General features: G+C 41.0%; 8 protein-coding genes across 8 annotated transcripts; 6 read left to right on the plus strand and 2 right to left on the minus strand.

Annotated features, from left to right (window-relative positions):
- Positions 1 to 134: 134 nt before the first annotated feature.
- SS1G_00034 (hypothetical protein) lies at positions 135 to 362 on the plus strand (the record flags this gene model as incomplete). The annotated part of the gene is made up of 1 exon (XM_001597898.1): positions 135 to 362. One exon carries the CDS (start codon positions 135 to 137, stop codon positions 360 to 362), a length of 228 nt encoding a protein of 75 aa, XP_001597948.1.
- Positions 363 to 690: 328 nt separating this feature from the next.
- On the plus strand, positions 691 to 1,092 carry SS1G_00035 (hypothetical protein; the record flags this gene model as incomplete). The annotated part of the gene is made up of 1 exon (XM_001597899.1): positions 691 to 1,092. The coding sequence occupies one exon, from the start codon at positions 691 to 693 to the stop codon at positions 1,090 to 1,092; it is 402 nt and encodes a 133-aa protein (XP_001597949.1).
- A 1,408-nt stretch (positions 1,093 to 2,500) lies between these two features.
- On the plus strand, positions 2,501 to 2,850 carry SS1G_00036 (Grg1 protein; the record flags this gene model as incomplete). The annotated part of the gene is made up of 3 exons (XM_001597900.1): positions 2,501 to 2,515; positions 2,590 to 2,773; positions 2,834 to 2,850. 3 exons carry the CDS (start codon positions 2,501 to 2,503, stop codon positions 2,848 to 2,850), a joined length of 216 nt encoding a protein of 71 aa, XP_001597950.1.
- A 688-nt stretch (positions 2,851 to 3,538) lies between these two features.
- Positions 3,539 to 4,375, plus strand: SS1G_00037 (hypothetical protein; the record flags this gene model as incomplete). Its single annotated transcript, XM_001597901.1, has 2 exons — positions 3,539 to 4,043; positions 4,143 to 4,375. The coding sequence occupies 2 exons, from the start codon at positions 3,539 to 3,541 to the stop codon at positions 4,373 to 4,375; spliced, it is 738 nt and encodes a 245-aa protein (XP_001597951.1).
- A 2,304-nt stretch (positions 4,376 to 6,679) lies between these two features.
- On the plus strand, positions 6,680 to 7,676 carry SS1G_00038 (hypothetical protein; the record flags this gene model as incomplete). Its single annotated transcript, XM_001597902.1, has 2 exons — positions 6,680 to 7,149; positions 7,223 to 7,676. The coding sequence occupies 2 exons, from the start codon at positions 6,680 to 6,682 to the stop codon at positions 7,674 to 7,676; spliced, it is 924 nt and encodes a 307-aa protein (XP_001597952.1).
- Positions 7,677 to 9,054: 1,378 nt separating this feature from the next.
- Positions 9,055 to 9,282, minus strand: SS1G_00039 (hypothetical protein; the record flags this gene model as incomplete). Its single annotated transcript, XM_001597903.1, has 1 exon — positions 9,055 to 9,282. The coding sequence occupies one exon, from the start codon at positions 9,280 to 9,282 to the stop codon at positions 9,055 to 9,057; it is 228 nt and encodes a 75-aa protein (XP_001597953.1).
- Positions 9,283 to 11,938: 2,656 nt separating this feature from the next.
- On the minus strand, positions 11,939 to 13,567 carry SS1G_00040 (hypothetical protein; the record flags this gene model as incomplete). The annotated part of the gene is made up of 5 exons (XM_001597904.1): positions 11,939 to 11,959; positions 12,220 to 12,891; positions 12,944 to 13,319; positions 13,373 to 13,422; positions 13,475 to 13,567. 5 exons carry the CDS (start codon positions 13,565 to 13,567, stop codon positions 11,939 to 11,941), a joined length of 1,212 nt encoding a protein of 403 aa, XP_001597954.1.
- A 2,612-nt stretch (positions 13,568 to 16,179) lies between these two features.
- Positions 16,180 to 17,241, plus strand: SS1G_00041 (hypothetical protein; the record flags this gene model as incomplete). The annotated part of the gene is made up of 2 exons (XM_001597905.1): positions 16,180 to 17,080; positions 17,186 to 17,241. 2 exons carry the CDS (start codon positions 16,180 to 16,182, stop codon positions 17,239 to 17,241), a joined length of 957 nt encoding a protein of 318 aa, XP_001597955.1.
- Between the last annotated feature and the right edge of the window lie 10 nt (positions 17,242 to 17,251).

Genomic DNA, 17,251 nt, shown 5'->3' on the forward strand with positions numbered 1-17,251 from the left:
GGTCAGTTGCACCTACTTCTTTTCGGTACGCTTCTTTGAGTACTCGTTATGTTTCTCAGACTCACAAACCTCCACCATTCCCTACCATCCCAAAATGCCCCTCTCCAACATGTTCCTGCGCGGAGAACCCCAAGATGCCAGAAGGCTTGGAGATAGATCATTCAAAACCACTCAACGGTACCATGGCGGCATATGCCGAACAGGTTCTAATATGCACGGGAAAGTCAGATTGGCCTTCTCGTATTGAGGAAGACAATTCAGGAGACAACCTCGCTGCAGACATCAAGGAGTTGATGGGTCGCGGTGGAATGTATAGTGATGTAACAAGGACGATATCGTACGCTCAGTTGAGGTGGTGCTAACAGGTCATAGCCTTATAACAATGTTTTGATTACGAATGCATCCTTTCCTTCTACCATCGCCTCACAAAGACCCGAAATTATAACGACATCTGCGTACATAGTACCGTCCTTCAAATATATTCCATTCCTTCCACGGGTCTCTTTCGATTCTGTGCAAGCTCTGGTAAAAGGATATCTACTTCCAACGAAACTGGATGCTGCACATGATAGCATATCTCCCATACATAAGGATCGTTTGCGGCGGAATAAGGAACAAGCAAAATATCTGCCTGCTGTAAAAGATGTGAAGGATATATTGATATTGATTTGCGGACACGGAGGACGAGACATGAGATGTGGAATCCTAGCTCCAATCTTGCAAGCTGAGTTTGAAAGAGTTCTGCCGACGAAAGAAGTGCAGGTCGCGAAAGGTGCAGTGGAGGTGAGCGTCGATAGCTCTACAGAGCTCTTGGAAGGACCGAGGGAACCGAATACGAATACTGCAAGAATTGGGTTAATAAGTCATATCGGGGGACATAAATTTGCTGGAAATGTCATATTATACATTCCACCTGAAGCTAAGATGAAAGATGGTGAAGCTCATCCATTGGCAGGGTGTGGAATTTGGTATGGGAGGGTCGAGCCGAAACACGTAGACGGTATCGTGCAAGAGACATTATTGGAAGGAAAGGTCATTGAAGAAATGTTCCGCGGTGGAATTAGACAAGGCGGTGAAATTTTGAGGATATAAGTGACGCGATTATTGGTGGTGTAGACGAATGACAACATAGGAATGGGGATATAGAAAGCATCTTCACAGTAGGTAAGATTTCAAGGCAGAGAGGGATGTGCAACACATGATCCGGAAATGCGTCCACTCATGGAGACGAGAAAACAGGATTGTCCTCTTTCCAACGATCGAGAAGTTTTACTCATTTTTGATCATGTCATCGAAACCGATGCAATGCGAAAGGGAAAGCAGAGGGCAAAGGGGATCAATCATCTCGCGAAGCAGATTTTGGCTCCAAGGCTTTTTTATCAGCAGACTTCGATAAGTGCAAAGGCCAAATAACGTAGCACAATGAGGTGACATCGTTAGTAACGCATAACTCACAGCCAGCATCCGAGGCAATTACTATACGCGTGCATGTGAAGATTAGAGTGTGATCGAGATGGAGATGTAAGATCTCGATCTTCCATCTTCATCGAGCGACCATATAGCATCGAGCATCGAGCATTCTTGAACAAATGGATCATGGAAGCATGCAATTCTTTGGTATCAGGCTATTCAGCATGGAATTTCTATCATGCCGTTCAACAATTTTCAGTAAACACGGCTCACGAGGTACATTAATAAGTGGGCTATTTCGTTTGGCATTCAGAGTAGAGCGTTCCAGAAACTCCTACTTTTCTTCCAATAACCAAGTATTTTCATTTTTATATACAAATGAAGTATTGACCTAATTCCAATGAGGAACTAGTGGTTCCTGCACTCAGCTGAATAGCGGGGGATCTTCCATTTTTTGCCATGCGGATAACATCGGAAAGGGAAAACCCGCATTTGTTTGATGGGAAAAGTTGGTCAAGCCACAAAGCGTCAGGGCATTTCTCATCTACCAATCATATTTTATAAAATCACTACTTGTATCACTTATGGCTCAACTTTTATGGATTGCTTAACCACACCCTTTTTTAGTTCATACCAAACTATGCAAGGAAGCCATTAATGTCGAGATTTGATTGGCTAAAAAGACCCTGGTTCCTGGTTCCTACGTCATTGTAAACGAACTGAAGCTCAATTGTTGTAGCTGTGTTCCTAGCTAGTAGCGACATTCTATGTAGCAAAACAGCAAATGCAGCAAAACAAACAAAGCTCTTTCTCTTGTTAGAGAAAATGCTCCTCCCCTTTGAGTGCTTATTCATGATAACTTGGCAACGAGCAATTTCGCAAGTATGACGCACAAGAACCATCAGGGTAAGAATGAATGCGGTCTTAGCTTCATGTTGAGGGCAAGAAAGTAGAATATATAAACCTCAACCTGTCCCTCTTCGTCTCGATTTCTTTTCCATCAACATTACAACTCACTACTCTACACTACACTGCAACAATCCAAACAACTTCAACTAAATCTTCAAATCAACACTACAAAACTTTCAAAATGGAGACCGTCAAGGCAAGTCTTTTCCTGCTCATGATCTGATGATCCCTTCTCACTTTCTTCGCATCTTCTAACATTTTATCCTACAGAACGCTGCCAACTACGTCGCCGAGACTGTTCAAGGTGCCACTGCCACTACCTCCAAGGAGGCCAACAAGCAAGTCGCCAAGGACAGTGATGCCAGCCTTTCCACCCGTGCCAACGCCGGTGTCGATGCCATCAAGGACAAGGTTGATGAGTCTGGACACAACACCAAGGCTGATGTCCACAAGGGTATGTTCTATATTTCTCACCTTTTACATCTCCATAGTCACATACTAATTCTTATCACAGAGGCTGCCAAGCACTAAATTCTTCAATTCGATGGATCTCGCAATCTGCATTCGATCATAATGAATTTGGCGTCTGGGATGGACGGGAGGTTCTCTGGGGAGGTGATGAGCCTGAAACTCATGTATTAGTGGTCTCAATACCCTCATAACAATAACGATGCTTTTATGAATAATGAAAACAAATTTGTCTTCTATTTTACATTTGTGACTTGCATATTATGCATGTGTGAAAATTTCTCGATAATCGGTACGAATTCTGATTTCGTCCAAATTGTGGCTAATGAGACAATCGTGGATCTAGTCATGAGATGAATAATCATGGCCTATGCAAGTACGGGAATTTTTCCAACTGAGAGATCTTTCCATCAGGGGCAATTCTCAACCAACTTTGTTTACTTTGTGGTGGGGTTGTGTATGACGTCATCAGGGGAAGGCACAACCCGCTCGGGTAGTCACGTTCACGGCTGGCTTTAGTTACGGATTAAAGTCAAGCCGTGAAGTGGCCAAAGCTTCATTTCCAGCTGAAGCTTCCAATTTTTGATAGACCAATAGTGGAAAGAGAAGTATGAGCTGTCAATTGGCTTCAGCCATCTTTATATTATGATATTTACCTTCAAAAATCTACCCGTATTCTATTTTTCAAATCTCCGCAGTTCAATGAGTTGAATTCAAGCCTATTAATCCTCAAATCCCGTCTCCATTGGCCATGTCCTTAATAATGGAGCACATAGACCAAACTACCATTCTCTCCCTCCTCGGCGTTGTCGCCATTCTCCTCTCCTCCTACATACTCTCTATCCGCGTCCTAAGTCCTAGCATCCCCTCCTCCCTCCGTATCCTCTTCATCTGGCATTTCTTTGATTTTCTCATTCACACCATCTTCGAAGGTTCATTTCTCTACAACTGTTTTTTCTCCAGCGTTCCCTTCGATTCGTCGATTGCTCATCCCGTCGCTCTTACCAATTTCCTGGGCACGAGTCAATTTGTCTATGGAGCCCAGTATGCGGATAATTGGGCGAGTAAATTGTGGATGGTTTATGCGCAGGCGGATAAGAGATGGGCGGGTGCGGATCTCACAGTCGTGAGTTTGGAATTGTTGACGGTGCTTGGGGCTGGTCCTTTGGCGCTTTGGATTTGTTGGGGCATTGTGAGGAAGGATTGGAGGGTTAATTTTTGGATGGTGGTGCTTGCTACGGGGGAATTGTATGGTGGTATGTTTATGAATTTCATTTTTATACTCTTTTTTTTACATTTCTTTCTCCCTTTTCATAGAATTTGGAACGCAGATGCTGATTTGGTGGAATCAATAGGTTTCATGACGTTCGCGCCCGAATGGTTAACGGGAAATCAAAATTTAAACACCAGTAACTTTATGTTTAAATGGGTGTACTTGGTATTTTTCAATATGCTGTGGGTTTTCTTGCCAATATATGCAATGTATGTTGCATTTTACGATATTGGGAATGCGATGCAGGTGAGGAATAGTGTTATCAGCGCCAGGGTTGAGATTATGAAGAACCAGAAACAAGCGAAGAAGAATTGAGGTTAAAAGGGGTTGAAGGGTATCCGAAGAGATGGGATTGGGGTGAGGTGAGACGGATGAGAGATGTATTTCCATGATATCTAGATATTTCGTGTTATTATCTCATATCGTATTTAAATATATATGATATAGAATTTAAATGTATCTTTATCCCCCCAAGTTCACATATTCTCTTTTCTACGAGACGTCGTCTATCAAATCTGTCGGATTTCATTCACTACATCGAAGCGTTTGCGTAGATAGAAAGATACTCCATAGGTACTTAGCTACCATCATATTCATTTACAATGGTTACTACCTATCTAGTGCTTAATACTTGATATCCCGATTCAAAAATCATTATTGGTATATACCTAGTAAGTAAATAGGTGTTTTTAAAATGCGGTGGATGTGATATAGTGTGTGGTTCTGGGTTAAGGAACTCAGTGGACTCTTGAGTATTATATTGTTTGAGTTATTATATTCTAGATAATCTTTTTTAGTTTTATTTGAAATGGGATTGGGGATGGGGATGGGGATTGGTGGTAGAGATTTGAAGTAAAAGTGTGAAGTTTGTTTGGGAGGTAAAATCTTACATAAGAGGGGGATAAGATTGTTTTTGGATTTTGTTGAAGATCCTACAAGTAAAGTAGATTTGGGTTTTTATTCTACTCGAGTATTATTCAAGATTTTGTATTGATATTAGGTGCGTATATTGTATATTTAAAGGGGGATGATATCTAGTAGTTTGAGAGTTGCTTTTTGGATTTTGGATTTTGTTGAAAGTCTGCTAGATAAGGAGGAGTTTCCATTTTCTGCTTGCCTTCTTGTTTGTATAGGCAGCTACTAGGTGGGTTGTATATGCATAGAGTACTCATTCAAAGCTTCATCGGATGCATGTCTCTCTCTCGAGATAGACAGGGCGAGTTTTAACTACTTTTCTATAGCAGCATTTATGGGAACATCTAATGTGATGAATAGCAAACCTATGTGCCTGTCGATCTATTTCTCGGTACTTCATATAAACCAGAGAAAAGTTTAATAAATCGTGATTTGTGAATTGCTCGTGGACAATCGTCTCTACCTCCGTCTGTGTATGGTACTTGTAAAGCATGATAAATCATTGATATCAAACGACCTGGATTGTTCCTTGAGCAGAATAGCGGGGAAAGTCTTCACCGTCTGTCTCATTGAGAATGTCCTTCATGTTCTTTTGCGGATTTCATAACCATACTGCATGTGTGCGTGCGTACACTTTCGTTTTTGTGAAGTGTACCCATTTTCCTAATCGAGAAAATTTAGTCGTTCCTAGTCTCTTCATATGGCTTTGACTGTGAATCCACCCAGTAGCAATCGAAACTAGCAATTATCAAAAACTCTACTTTCGTATTTGAATAATCTATTTATAAATCATCGCCGACCAAATCTGGGGATTGCTTTGTCCAGTCAAGCAAGCCATAAATTCACGGACCCGTTCAAGTGCACGTGATCACATGATAACCTGTTTTTTCAATTTGTGGCTTAGCTCTTCCCCACGGATGATGATCCAGCTCTTCAAGGATCATACACAGCCAAATGCTCCAATTAATGACGTCAGCAAGTCTGGACCAAATCTCTTCGGGATCCGAAGAAATAGAAAGATATTCTAATGATGGAAAGAACGAATGAAAGAAGAGTACCAAGGCTTAATGTGGAATCCTTTGAACATCATGAATATCACTTCTGAACATTGATATTCTCAATTTCTGTTTTGAGAAAAGATGATCGTGACTTGGTGCTTTCGTCCGAGAATCTCTACCGCGGTATATGGCACTGCAATGTGAATAAGAGAAACCTCTCTGGGTTCTGTCTAGAGTATCTCACAAGTACCTCACTAACGCAAGCCCATCGAGACCGACCGTTAACAATTTGGAGATCGAGAACAGCCACAAAGGTCCAAGTACCGAAAGTTTGAATTCGATCAGGAACAAAGAAACGAATGCATATGAGGGCAGAGAGAACAAAGAAAACTCAAACAAAACGAATCGAAAACCAGGGTTTCCGGATAGCTTGCCGGTCTGGGTACTGTACTTGTTATTATTATTATACTATTTGATACTCGAGAGTACAGCGTTCCACTGACGAATGCTTCGTTTACAACTTGTCATCTGCTTGCTAAGTTTGACGACATCATTACGTGCAGATCTTACTATCTTAAAATAGTCATCGTCTCACCCCATATTTTATATCCTTATTTTCTTCAACTTCCCCTTGATTCGATCCACTCTCAATTTTATACCACTCATTTATATATCGAAAAAGAAATATACTTCAAAATACTTCATCATGAGAGGTGGTGGAGTAGCACTCAAAGCCCTTCAATGGTTCCTCCGCGGCGTCGAATTCTGCTGCGCAGCCATTATTCTCGGAATCTTTGCCTATTTCCTCGCCAAACTCTCTACCAATAACTTACCCATCTCCGATCACATCAAAGCCGTCGAAGGTATTTCTGGTGCTGGTTTTGTCTATACAGCTGTTGGACTTGCTCTCCTTTGCTGTCTTGCCGGTTTCGTATTCTTTTCCATCATCGCTATTGTCCTCGATTTCTGCTTCACCGGCGCATTTAGCTATATAGCTTGGGTTACTCGAGGTGGTAGATCATGTACTGGATCGGTGGCTACTCCTCTGGGTAATGGAATTGTCGATACGAATGATAGGACCTCTGGTGTAGGAGCTGGGAGAAATACAAGTCTGCCTAGTCTACGTGATAGTTGTAGATTGAACACGGCTTGTTTTGCCGTTGCAATCGTTGCTGCGTAAGTTTATCCTCCTTTCTCTCGTTATTTTGAGTGCAGAAAAAAGAGAAACTGAAACTTACATTATAATCAGTGTATTCTTCTTCATTTCACTCTTCGTCGAAATAGCCCTCATCAAACATCACAAGAAAGAAAAGGCATTCGGTCCCTCCCCCAACAATGGCTACACAGCTGGTCGATCCCGCCGTAAGTTCTGGCAACGTCAACCAGCCCGCGATGGTGAATACATGGCCGGAGGAATAGCTTCGGAAAAGCCCGACTCATTACCTGCTCATACTAGTCCTGACGATGTGAGGAACTCATACGCAACGGATACGACAATGATGGGAAGATCTCATGAGGGATATGGTTCCCATACAGGATATGGACATAGTCCTGTATCTCCCGTTACAGCTACTCATGGTCAACAAATTAATGGTGTTGATTATCGAACGAGTTCTCCGTATACGGTTCCAAATGCAGCAGAGATGCCCGCGGATGGATATAGAGGGGCTCATCAGTATCGAACTGGAAATGGGAATTTTTAATTGTCATTTTAGGAGTTATGATTGAAATGAAGAAATGGATGGGGAATGGAACGGAATGGAAAGGAAAGAAAATGGATCAGGCAATGACCTATCTACATATTTACACAGCTTATTGCCATTTGGCTGGTTATGTTTCTCCGGAGTTGTCAATCTGTATCTGTCTGTACATATATTTATAATGATACCATGATAGATTTTAATGCCTAATGATTGAGTATCTTGTTTTTATGTAATATTACTATTGTCTTTATATGTGTGCGTATAACCATCTGTAATTTAGGTAATCTTAGCTAAGTCTTAGATACTTATCTCTCTCATTTCTCGCTTGAAATTCCTTATGGCATACCAAAGTAAGCATCTACAGTTCTATCACTGTAAATATGTAAATGCAAACTTAAATCTTATATCAAGAAGTCAGAAGTCAGAAGTCAGAAGTCAGAGGTCAGAAGTCACAATTCTAGAAGTATAGATTGATAGTTTTTGAATATTTATTATAATAGATAAATGATTTGATAGTATAATTTTATTTCTTTCTTTATATATATAAGTATTAGTAAGGTAGGGAAGGTAGGGAAGGTAGGGAAGGTAGGGAAGGTAGGGAAGGTAGGGAAGGTAGGGAAGATAAGATAAATGTTACGAGGTTTGCCGTCTAGATCACGTGGAAGTGCTCTAGGCTCTCGAGGTGGTTTATAACTAGGCGTCAAGCAGGGACTTAAGTAATGACAATAATGCAATTCGTAACTAATAGTAGAGTATACTAAATGATTGATCTTTATCTTGAGCACGAAGCTCTATACAAAGGGAATCCATCTTGATTATATAGACCTTCGTATTCCAACATTGGAGCGAGGGAGCTGGGTGTCACACTCAAGAATACTGGGTAAAGTATCTTGTATTAGAAAATACTAAGCTAAGGAGAAAAGAAGAAGGAAAACAAGAGTAGAGATTGATTGATTGATTGATTGATTGTGTTTATCGTCATAGGCCGTAGGCCCACGCGCCTTGGCGCGTGATAACCTTAGCCATCTATTCCAGTTTTGGACAAATGACGCTCAGAGGAGAAGCCTCTGAGTGGTTTACTAGCTAGCTAGGGGGAGTATTTATATACAATTTAAAGGGGGCTAGGGCAGGGTTTACATGATTGCCTTCGCAGGGGGGGTTTGGGCCGGTAGGCCTTTTGGGGTTGTAATTGTGGTCATCCTCGTCCACTAGATCACTGGCTCTTGATCTCTCTCCCTTCCCCTCATACTATTAAAACATTGTACTCGAAAACCCTTCATCCCTGATCCCCTTCCCGATACCATCAATCCAATTACTCCTTATATACCAGAACGTACTGTAATCGCCCACCGTCAGGATTGCCTCGTCCTCATTCTGATCATCCTGCCAATAGAAAGCTTATGAAGGAGCACCAATCCTCATATAGCGTAACTATAGCATGCACAGGTAGTGGCTTGTACGGGTGTCCCGATTCCGTAAGTAGCATACCTCCGCTGAATGAGAGCAGAGTAAGTTTCGTCATCAGCTCAGGTCCTTCAACAGTACTCCTCCGGTGTTCCCGTATGGAAGGTATATAAATTGTTGTCGTTTCAGTCGTGTCGATCATGGGAGGTATACAGTATATAACATATACGCGTCAAAGATGTCGAGTTGTACTATATGTTCCAGAGGAGTCTCACTTTTAAGAAGTGAGATGATTTCGTGGCGTATTGTCGTAGATGATGGTGTTGTCCTCTGTTTCGTAATAAAGGTAGTGTTGTAGAGAGCGCATTTCGATAATGCAACTGTCAAAAAACCGCAAACGGGTAAAAACGTCGTGATCGGGCGCCTCTTCCTCTTCCAATTACCACGACTCCATCAAATAACTCAAACTTAGCTCTGCAGACTCTCATAAGAGAGCTGGAGGTTCGTAGGATGCACCGCGTACAGGTGTTGAGTCTTCGCATCCCAACAAGAGTAGAGAGTTTTCCTATGATTAAATACAAACGGGGCATGCCACGTGACCCGGAGGTGTGAGGCGTCACACTGGGGAGCGAGATTCGAATCTCGCTCCTTCGCTCCCTCACAAGACTATTCATGTGATCCTATAGCACGTGATAATAGTTTATAATGTTACAAAAATAAAATAAAATAAAATAAAATAAAATAAAATAAAATAAAATAAAATAAAATAAAATAAAATAAAATAAAATAAAATAAAATAAAATAAAATAAAATAAAATAAAATAAAATAAAATAAAATAAAATAAAATAAAATAAAATAAAATAAAATAAAATAAAATAAAATAAAATAAAAAAGATAAGATAAGATAAGATAAATGAGGTAAATAGGATAAGAAGAAAGAAGGAAGTAAGTGGTGTGTGGAGGGATTATGGTTTGGGGATTTCGGTTTGTGGGGGATGTAGGAATATGAGGATATGGAGATTTGAAGATTTTTGGATTTGTGGATATAGGGAATTGAGGAATTGAAGATTTAGGGATATGGGGATTTGTGGATTTGGGGATATAAGGACTTGGGGATTTGGAGATGTGGGGGATGTAGGGAATGAAACGGATATAGGGATGTAGAGGATGCAGTGATAAAATGTTTTGCTTGGAATGATTAATTAGGGTTAGGGTAGGGGATTTGTTTAGTTCGTAGATGGGGTGGATGTGGTGGGTCTTGGGTCTTGGGTTTTAGCTGAAAAAAGGATGAAGGACGGGGAATGGAGAGTAGGGTGTTATTGTAAGCTTAATATTAAATCGATAGGTAGGTGGACAAGGGGAGTGATTCATCTTCAGATTTAGAGTCTAGTGGCTGTAGATTTCTTTCGGAGAAGATAATTATGTTTTGTTTTCGTTTTCTAGATTTATCTTTATTGGGTTTATAGGTGGTGGAGGTATTGGAGGTAATATGGAATGTATAGGATGAGAATGAGAATGAGAATGAGAATATTGTATTTTTGTTAACTCAGTGAATGAATTTATTACTAGTCTTTTTGGATATTTAGAAGTATAATTATAAATTATCATCAATAATAAAGATTATATCTAATGATTTCCTATTCACAGGTAGATACAATATCACCACCTCATTAAATCCATACCTTTTCCTTTGATTTGTCTTAGAGTTATGGTGATTATAAGTATAGCCAGATCGAATCGCCGAGCTATGTGTATCTAATATTGGTTATACAGCAGATCTGATTCCTACCATAATCTTAGGTAGATACGTACGCATAGATAGACTAGTATTCAGATTTTCCTGAGGCAATCTGATACTTCCATCCTGTGGGTGGTATTGAATGGAAAAAGTAAGACTCAAGAATCAAGACTTCTGCCGCAGTTCTTCATTAAATCTCAGAGGGAGATACATAAACTTGGTATGCTTCCCTTATGTGGTTGTTCGATTTTACGCTCATTCTTGGTGGGGATTTTTGTCTTTTGTCTTTGGGTATATATGCTGGGAATGGGTCTGTTGATCATATTAGGTAGTGAGTGAATATATATATGAATGGATGATATGAGACAGAAGGGAGTAGCTGTTTGTATGATTCACACTACTTTATTATCTCAAATCTCACCATACCCTCCCCTCACGTATAGCCTGCTCACACCATATCACTCACTTTCCTGTCACTCTTCAGCACTACATAACCATAACTATAACCAAAAACCCATTCCGCCAGAGAATTAGTAGGACCCGGCATGAAGAAATAGCTGCAGATACTTAGAAAGCCTAAAACGAAGACGATCTATTTCACCGAGGAAAAATAAAATAGTCATGATCATGAATATGAAGATTTGGGATAAGGAATATATATATATATATCCATTCAAAGAGGAGATTAAAAAATTTCGTGGAAGTGAGAAGAAGATCTCTAATGTGAAGATCTCTAGGAACCAATGATGATAAGATTATTTATCCGAATCTAGAATGTAATGTTGAAGCTTGGAAAGGGCAGAGTATACACTGGGATTAGGCGGACAGTAGAGAATGATGGAAGGATAGGGATAGCTATAGGAAAGTGGAATTTGCGGTGTATTTAGAGATTTATATACACTAGGCTTTAGTATAAATCTAAATGATTTATCAAGTTATATGGAAATCATTCGGCTATGAAATACGTGTACCAAATCTTCATTCCGTTCATACATGTCTTCATTGTAGATAAACTATAAATCACTATACTTATTTATTACCAAAAGAGTCCGGAGACTCACCATACTACATCAGAGCCCCCGAAAACTGTATAGCTATTATATTGTTGATTCTGTTGCTCTAGATAGCTTCAGCTCTCTTCTATACAAGCCAGACCTTATGAGACCAGTATGTTTCGCAAGCTAGTTCCATTACTATTCCGATAACAAAGGAGCTAAGTTCTATGAGTTCTATAAAAGAAAGAGAATCCTTAAGATCTCTAACGACTAATCTGGTTATTGAGAACAAGTAGGGATTTAGATGAGAACTTCAAATATACACAAGTAGTGTATGTTGGAGAAAGAAACTAGAATATCTGTAGGAAGCAGTTCGTTCTAGTGGTACGGGTACTAATAACAAACCTCCGAATCAACAGCTCGATCCCGAGCTTCAACCCCCCCCTTAATCTTCCCAATCCCAGCATTAGCCATCACATAAGCCGGAACACCCGAAGCAGCAATAGCAGCAGGAAAACTACTCATCCCCTTCGATTTAAACGAGGAAAAAAAGTCAGTTTTACTAAAAGCAGTAATTTTTCCCGAGCCATCCGCTGCATTTGAGAAGCAAGCACGACCCAGAGAAGCAGAACAAGAAGACTCTGTTCCAGCGACAGCGTTGAAGATGGATCCTCCTGCCGTGGAAGATGCAGCTGTGATAGGCGTTTTGACAGTTTTGAAATAATTTCCCTCCATTAAGACGGCACCGCCTTTAGCGACATCAAAATCATGACCATCGATGCTCGCAAAGTAATTGTTCACTGCGTGCATGTATATAGTACCGCTTCCTCCTACTTTTGGTGCACGACCAGAACAATCGTGGACGTAGTTGTTCAAGAGAGTGATATAGTCTGAGGCACCTAGGAAGAGCATTGTCCAGTAATGTTGATTGTTGCAAGATGAAGACCAAGAAGTTTTGCCATCAAATTCATTGTTGGAAACAGTGACTCTACCAGCGGCTTGGTATCCAGTGACGAGCATTTGTCGACCGATGAGGGAGAATTTACAGTGGTCGATCCAGATTAAATCTGTGCCCGCCTAGAAAAACATTTAGTTTGTGAGACCTGTACATATAAGATGTAAAGCTTACTAATGTGATAGCATCACCACCCCAAATCAATGAAGGGTTAAGGTTGGTAATGTGAATATTTTGAATGATGACATTGGTAACACCCTTTAGATTGAGTCCTCGGCCAACAATTACACCGGCGCTGCCTACCCCTATGATACTCTTGTTGCTCTTGACCAGAATTGCTGTGGTACCAGCGTTGTCGTAGCTGACTGTAGTTTTTGGACTAGAGCCACACCAGCCATTTGCGTTAATGGCATTTTGTCCACTAGATCCACATGTATTGCTCGATGGTATGCATCCAGCCGCTGTTGTGGTGCCCATACTACCACGAAAATCGAAGGTCTTGGTAATAAGAATAACTCGCGGTGATGAGTCAGTAAGGTAGGAGATCAATCTGAAGAGTAGATTAGTTAAAGGTTTCTGTATCAAGTGCACATTTGAAATTACTGTGCAGTTGTAGTAGGCGTAACGGGTGTGGCATTTCCTCCACCAGTAACCTAGACGGTCAAATTTAGTAATTGAAAAATAGGCAGTAGAGTGTAGACTTACCCCTTGAGCAGCACCTGGAGCAGATCCTGTATCATTTGCCCCATGAACCGAGGTGAAGAGCGCGGCGGCGAACCAGAAAAGGAGCGAATACATCATTGCAATGAAGGTGATATCAGAACTCGACCCAGAAATCTGAGGATGAATTGCAATGGATTGTATTTTCGTTCTTCATAGCCGGATGGCATGCTATATACCTTGCTGAGGTTGCGGGGAAAGGGGCTATTTTTAACAATGACTCTATGTAAGATTACAAAGTTTTTGTGAATATATGAACGAAACACACTATTTGCTGAGTTATGGAAATACTATTGTATATGAAACGGAACTATGTATTAGGTAGACTATATAAGGGAGATCACGCAAGGTTGAGCTATTGGAATATCTTCGGGATAAGATTCATATATACACAACTTAACCTTGGCGTATGCAGTCTAGTCTCGTATCTATATTTCAACTTCGTGTACATAGTATCTTGTATGTTTGGTTAAGCAATTGTTATATAATATAGATGCTGTATTTAGTACTAGCGACCCCACTAAGATTGTACTGTATCTTTCACAGCTCCGCGCTGAGAGTGAGATGGGGATTTCCTCTCGTGCGTGTTACCCAGGAAACTCATGATACCTGGTAGAGAATCTTCACACTACTCATATTAGGTATTTGAGAGTCAGACCCGTCTACGCCGATGCTAATGAAGTAGAGTTTTGATAAACAAAGAGCCTGAATTCTAACTATTTTCAGCATCACAATCGCCCCTGCTAGGACGGCCTTCAATTTTTCACATATGGTGCCTGAAGCAACACTAAACACTTTCATGACCGGCGACACATGCCTGCATGCCATCAGCCGCTAACTTCAACAGATTAAGAACCCAATCGAGAGCGCAAGAATTTGTGCCAAAATTTCGGCTCAGTACTCTGCGGGAAGGGAAGAATTTCTCCTTCAATGAAAATTCCAAATCCCCACCACGACCCTGATAGGATCACTATGTAGACTGGATGAAGGAAAAAAGGCTTGCCCACCATTGAATGATATAGGTACTGATTTTGAAATGAAAGTACTCCAAGCAAATGTCATGTTAGGTACAGATATATTGCCTAAATTGAATTTCAATGAGCAGACATACATTCATGAAGATCACTTGACTTTTTCTAGAAAAGAAAAGCCTACATATATATATGGTTGATGTATCATCGTCATATCTAGAACAATTCAGGGAAGAGAATTCTAAGTATCCCATATTGACGAACAAAGAGACTGGGATAGTCGATGTAGACAGTGTATAAACGCTTAAATATGGATCTTCAGACGGAAATTGTAATAGATTCAATATGACGTGTTCACAATAAACTGCTCAACACAGTAGGGCTTGGCTTTGAGTGGAGGAGGGGTGACGAATTGCCAAGATGAAACAATATCTATTTGTGCAAGATATTGACTCATCGTGACGTATAATAAATGGCAAAGTTATTGTTAAGACAGCAACAAGAGTGTCCACAGTGATGAACTTTCATCGCTTTGGATTATATTTTCGTGTGCCAGTCTCCCCATGACTAATGGTTGACACGAGAGATATACCCAATACCAAAGCTTTAGCTCCCAATTCAACATCTAAGGATGTATAGCTGATAGACAGAAGACGAATGATTGCTGATTCCATCGTCAGGAGCCCCAATCCCTGGTTATCTAGGCGTTCGAGTCTTGAGGTCAAGTCTAGGTACGACTCTACGCAGGAGACTATCGCAAGGTGATTCCATATGCAAAATAAGGCTTTCCTTGGAAGATCATGTATGTCAAACAATGATGTGAAAGAGATTCAACCTTGAAGGTAGGATAATAGTAAAGGATCTTCGAAAAGGGAGAGGAATATACATGATCGATTGGCACCTCGATTTGAAAGTGGTCTAGAAACCTAAGCATTTCGGATCTCCTATATTCTTGTCACGATACCTCGCTATTATGCGCAGAGTGAAGTGATTTCTCGAGTCTCGCATAATGGAAACGTGATGATTGAAGATTATAAAGCTGGGAGCGTTCGAATTCAAAATGAAATGAAATGAAGTGAAACCAGCCACTGTAGGGGAACTCACGTGCCAACGTCATTTTCTTCCTCTTCCTGTTTTAGGACTGGAAGTCTATCCACCGATACCGGCCAAGCATTTCATTCTTCTTCAATGGCACGTGACTATGCTTGTGAAGTCAAACCTCAATCGTTCATTCTCATTGTGATATAAGTTAGAGCTTCTCAATAAAATAGCCAATATTGCTACGATTTTCTTACTCTCCACCAAAAGAAGAACGAATTTTAGGGGATCTCATATCATCAACTTAAATATCTTCATTTATAACAACCCTTATTAGATCTACTTTAATAGACGTTCAAGATTCTGGCAGTTCACCTCGGCAAATACGTGAATACGTGCGCATTTGACAACTGTTAAGATTATTTGAGTGTGCTGGCATACGAAAATTCTTGAACTACAAGTCTCCTTTCTTGTGTTGATGTACTGTTTGATTTACGAGAAACATTGATCTTGCTACTTAGACGCTAAATAAATACATTAGTGTATGCGGTAGCCATTCGCATTAGGCTAATTTTTCTTACTGCCACTGTATAAAGCTCAGGCAGTAATATCACCTGTAAATTCTCATTTCTATACCAATGTACTGTCTGAATACTCACAAACCCAATCACTAGATCAAAAATGGTTTTACCACCGCCACTACCCTCAGGACCAATCTATCCGCCCACACTCTCAATATGGAAACGCATAACTTTTGCCATCAAGGTCCGCCTCCTCAAAACCATAAGCAATATCTTCATCGCAATCATGACAAACCCCTATAACCGCAGCCGAGCCACTCTCCCAACCTTCACCAAAACTTACCCCAAGCACCCCTCTCTCACCCACCGAATCTGGATCCCCTCAACCTACCAATCTGGTGACGCACCATTACCCCTCTACCTCAACATCCACGGCGGGGGTTTCGTAATCGGAAAACCCGCCCTAGACGATGGATTCTGCACCCACTTCTCCTCCAAACATCGTATCCTCGTCATCTCCCTCGACTACTCCAAAGCCCCGGGATCACCATATCCACAAGCCGTCAACGAATTAACCGATATCGTAAACGCCATCCTCGAAGATGAATCACTTCCATTCGATCGCGCGAAAGTGGCCATTGGTGGTTTCAGCGCCGGCGGAACTTTATCCCTCGCGGTTCCACAGGCTGCCTCTCTTCAAGGTAAGATTCAGGGCGTCTGTGCATTTTATCCCCCGTGTAATTTTGTGACGCCTCTATCGGTGTCTATTGCTGCGAGACCGGAACATGCGCCTAAAGATCTCTTGGAGGAAATGGCTCCGCTGTTTAATTATGCGTATCTACCTCCAGGAACGGATTTGTGTGATCCGAGACTCAGTGTGGCCTATGCGAAGAGAGAGGTTTTGCCAAAGAAGATTTGTGTTGTGGGATGTGAGTTTGATATGTTATGGTACGATGCAGAATTCTTAGTCGAGAGGTTGGTAGGGAAGGAGAGGGTGGAGGGTGAGTTGGTTTGGGAGGTGGATGGGGTTAGGTGGGAGAAGGTTATGGGTGTTGAGCATGGTATGTTGAGAATCCTTTGGTTAATTGTTTTTGATTGGAATGATGAAGTAGAATATATATGCTGACTTTTGCGATTTAGGATTTGAAAATGGAGAGGCGTTTCAGCAAAAGGACAAAGTAAAGAGAGAGAAGCAAATGGTGATAGGAAGGAAAATGTATGATGATGCCGCA

The sequence above is a fragment of the Sclerotinia sclerotiorum genome, genomic scaffold (genome assembly GCF_000146945.2).
Source record: "Sclerotinia sclerotiorum 1980 UF-70 scaffold_1 genomic scaffold, whole genome shotgun sequence".
In the NCBI taxonomy this organism is placed as follows: domain Eukaryota; kingdom Fungi; phylum Ascomycota; class Leotiomycetes; order Helotiales; family Sclerotiniaceae; genus Sclerotinia; species Sclerotinia sclerotiorum.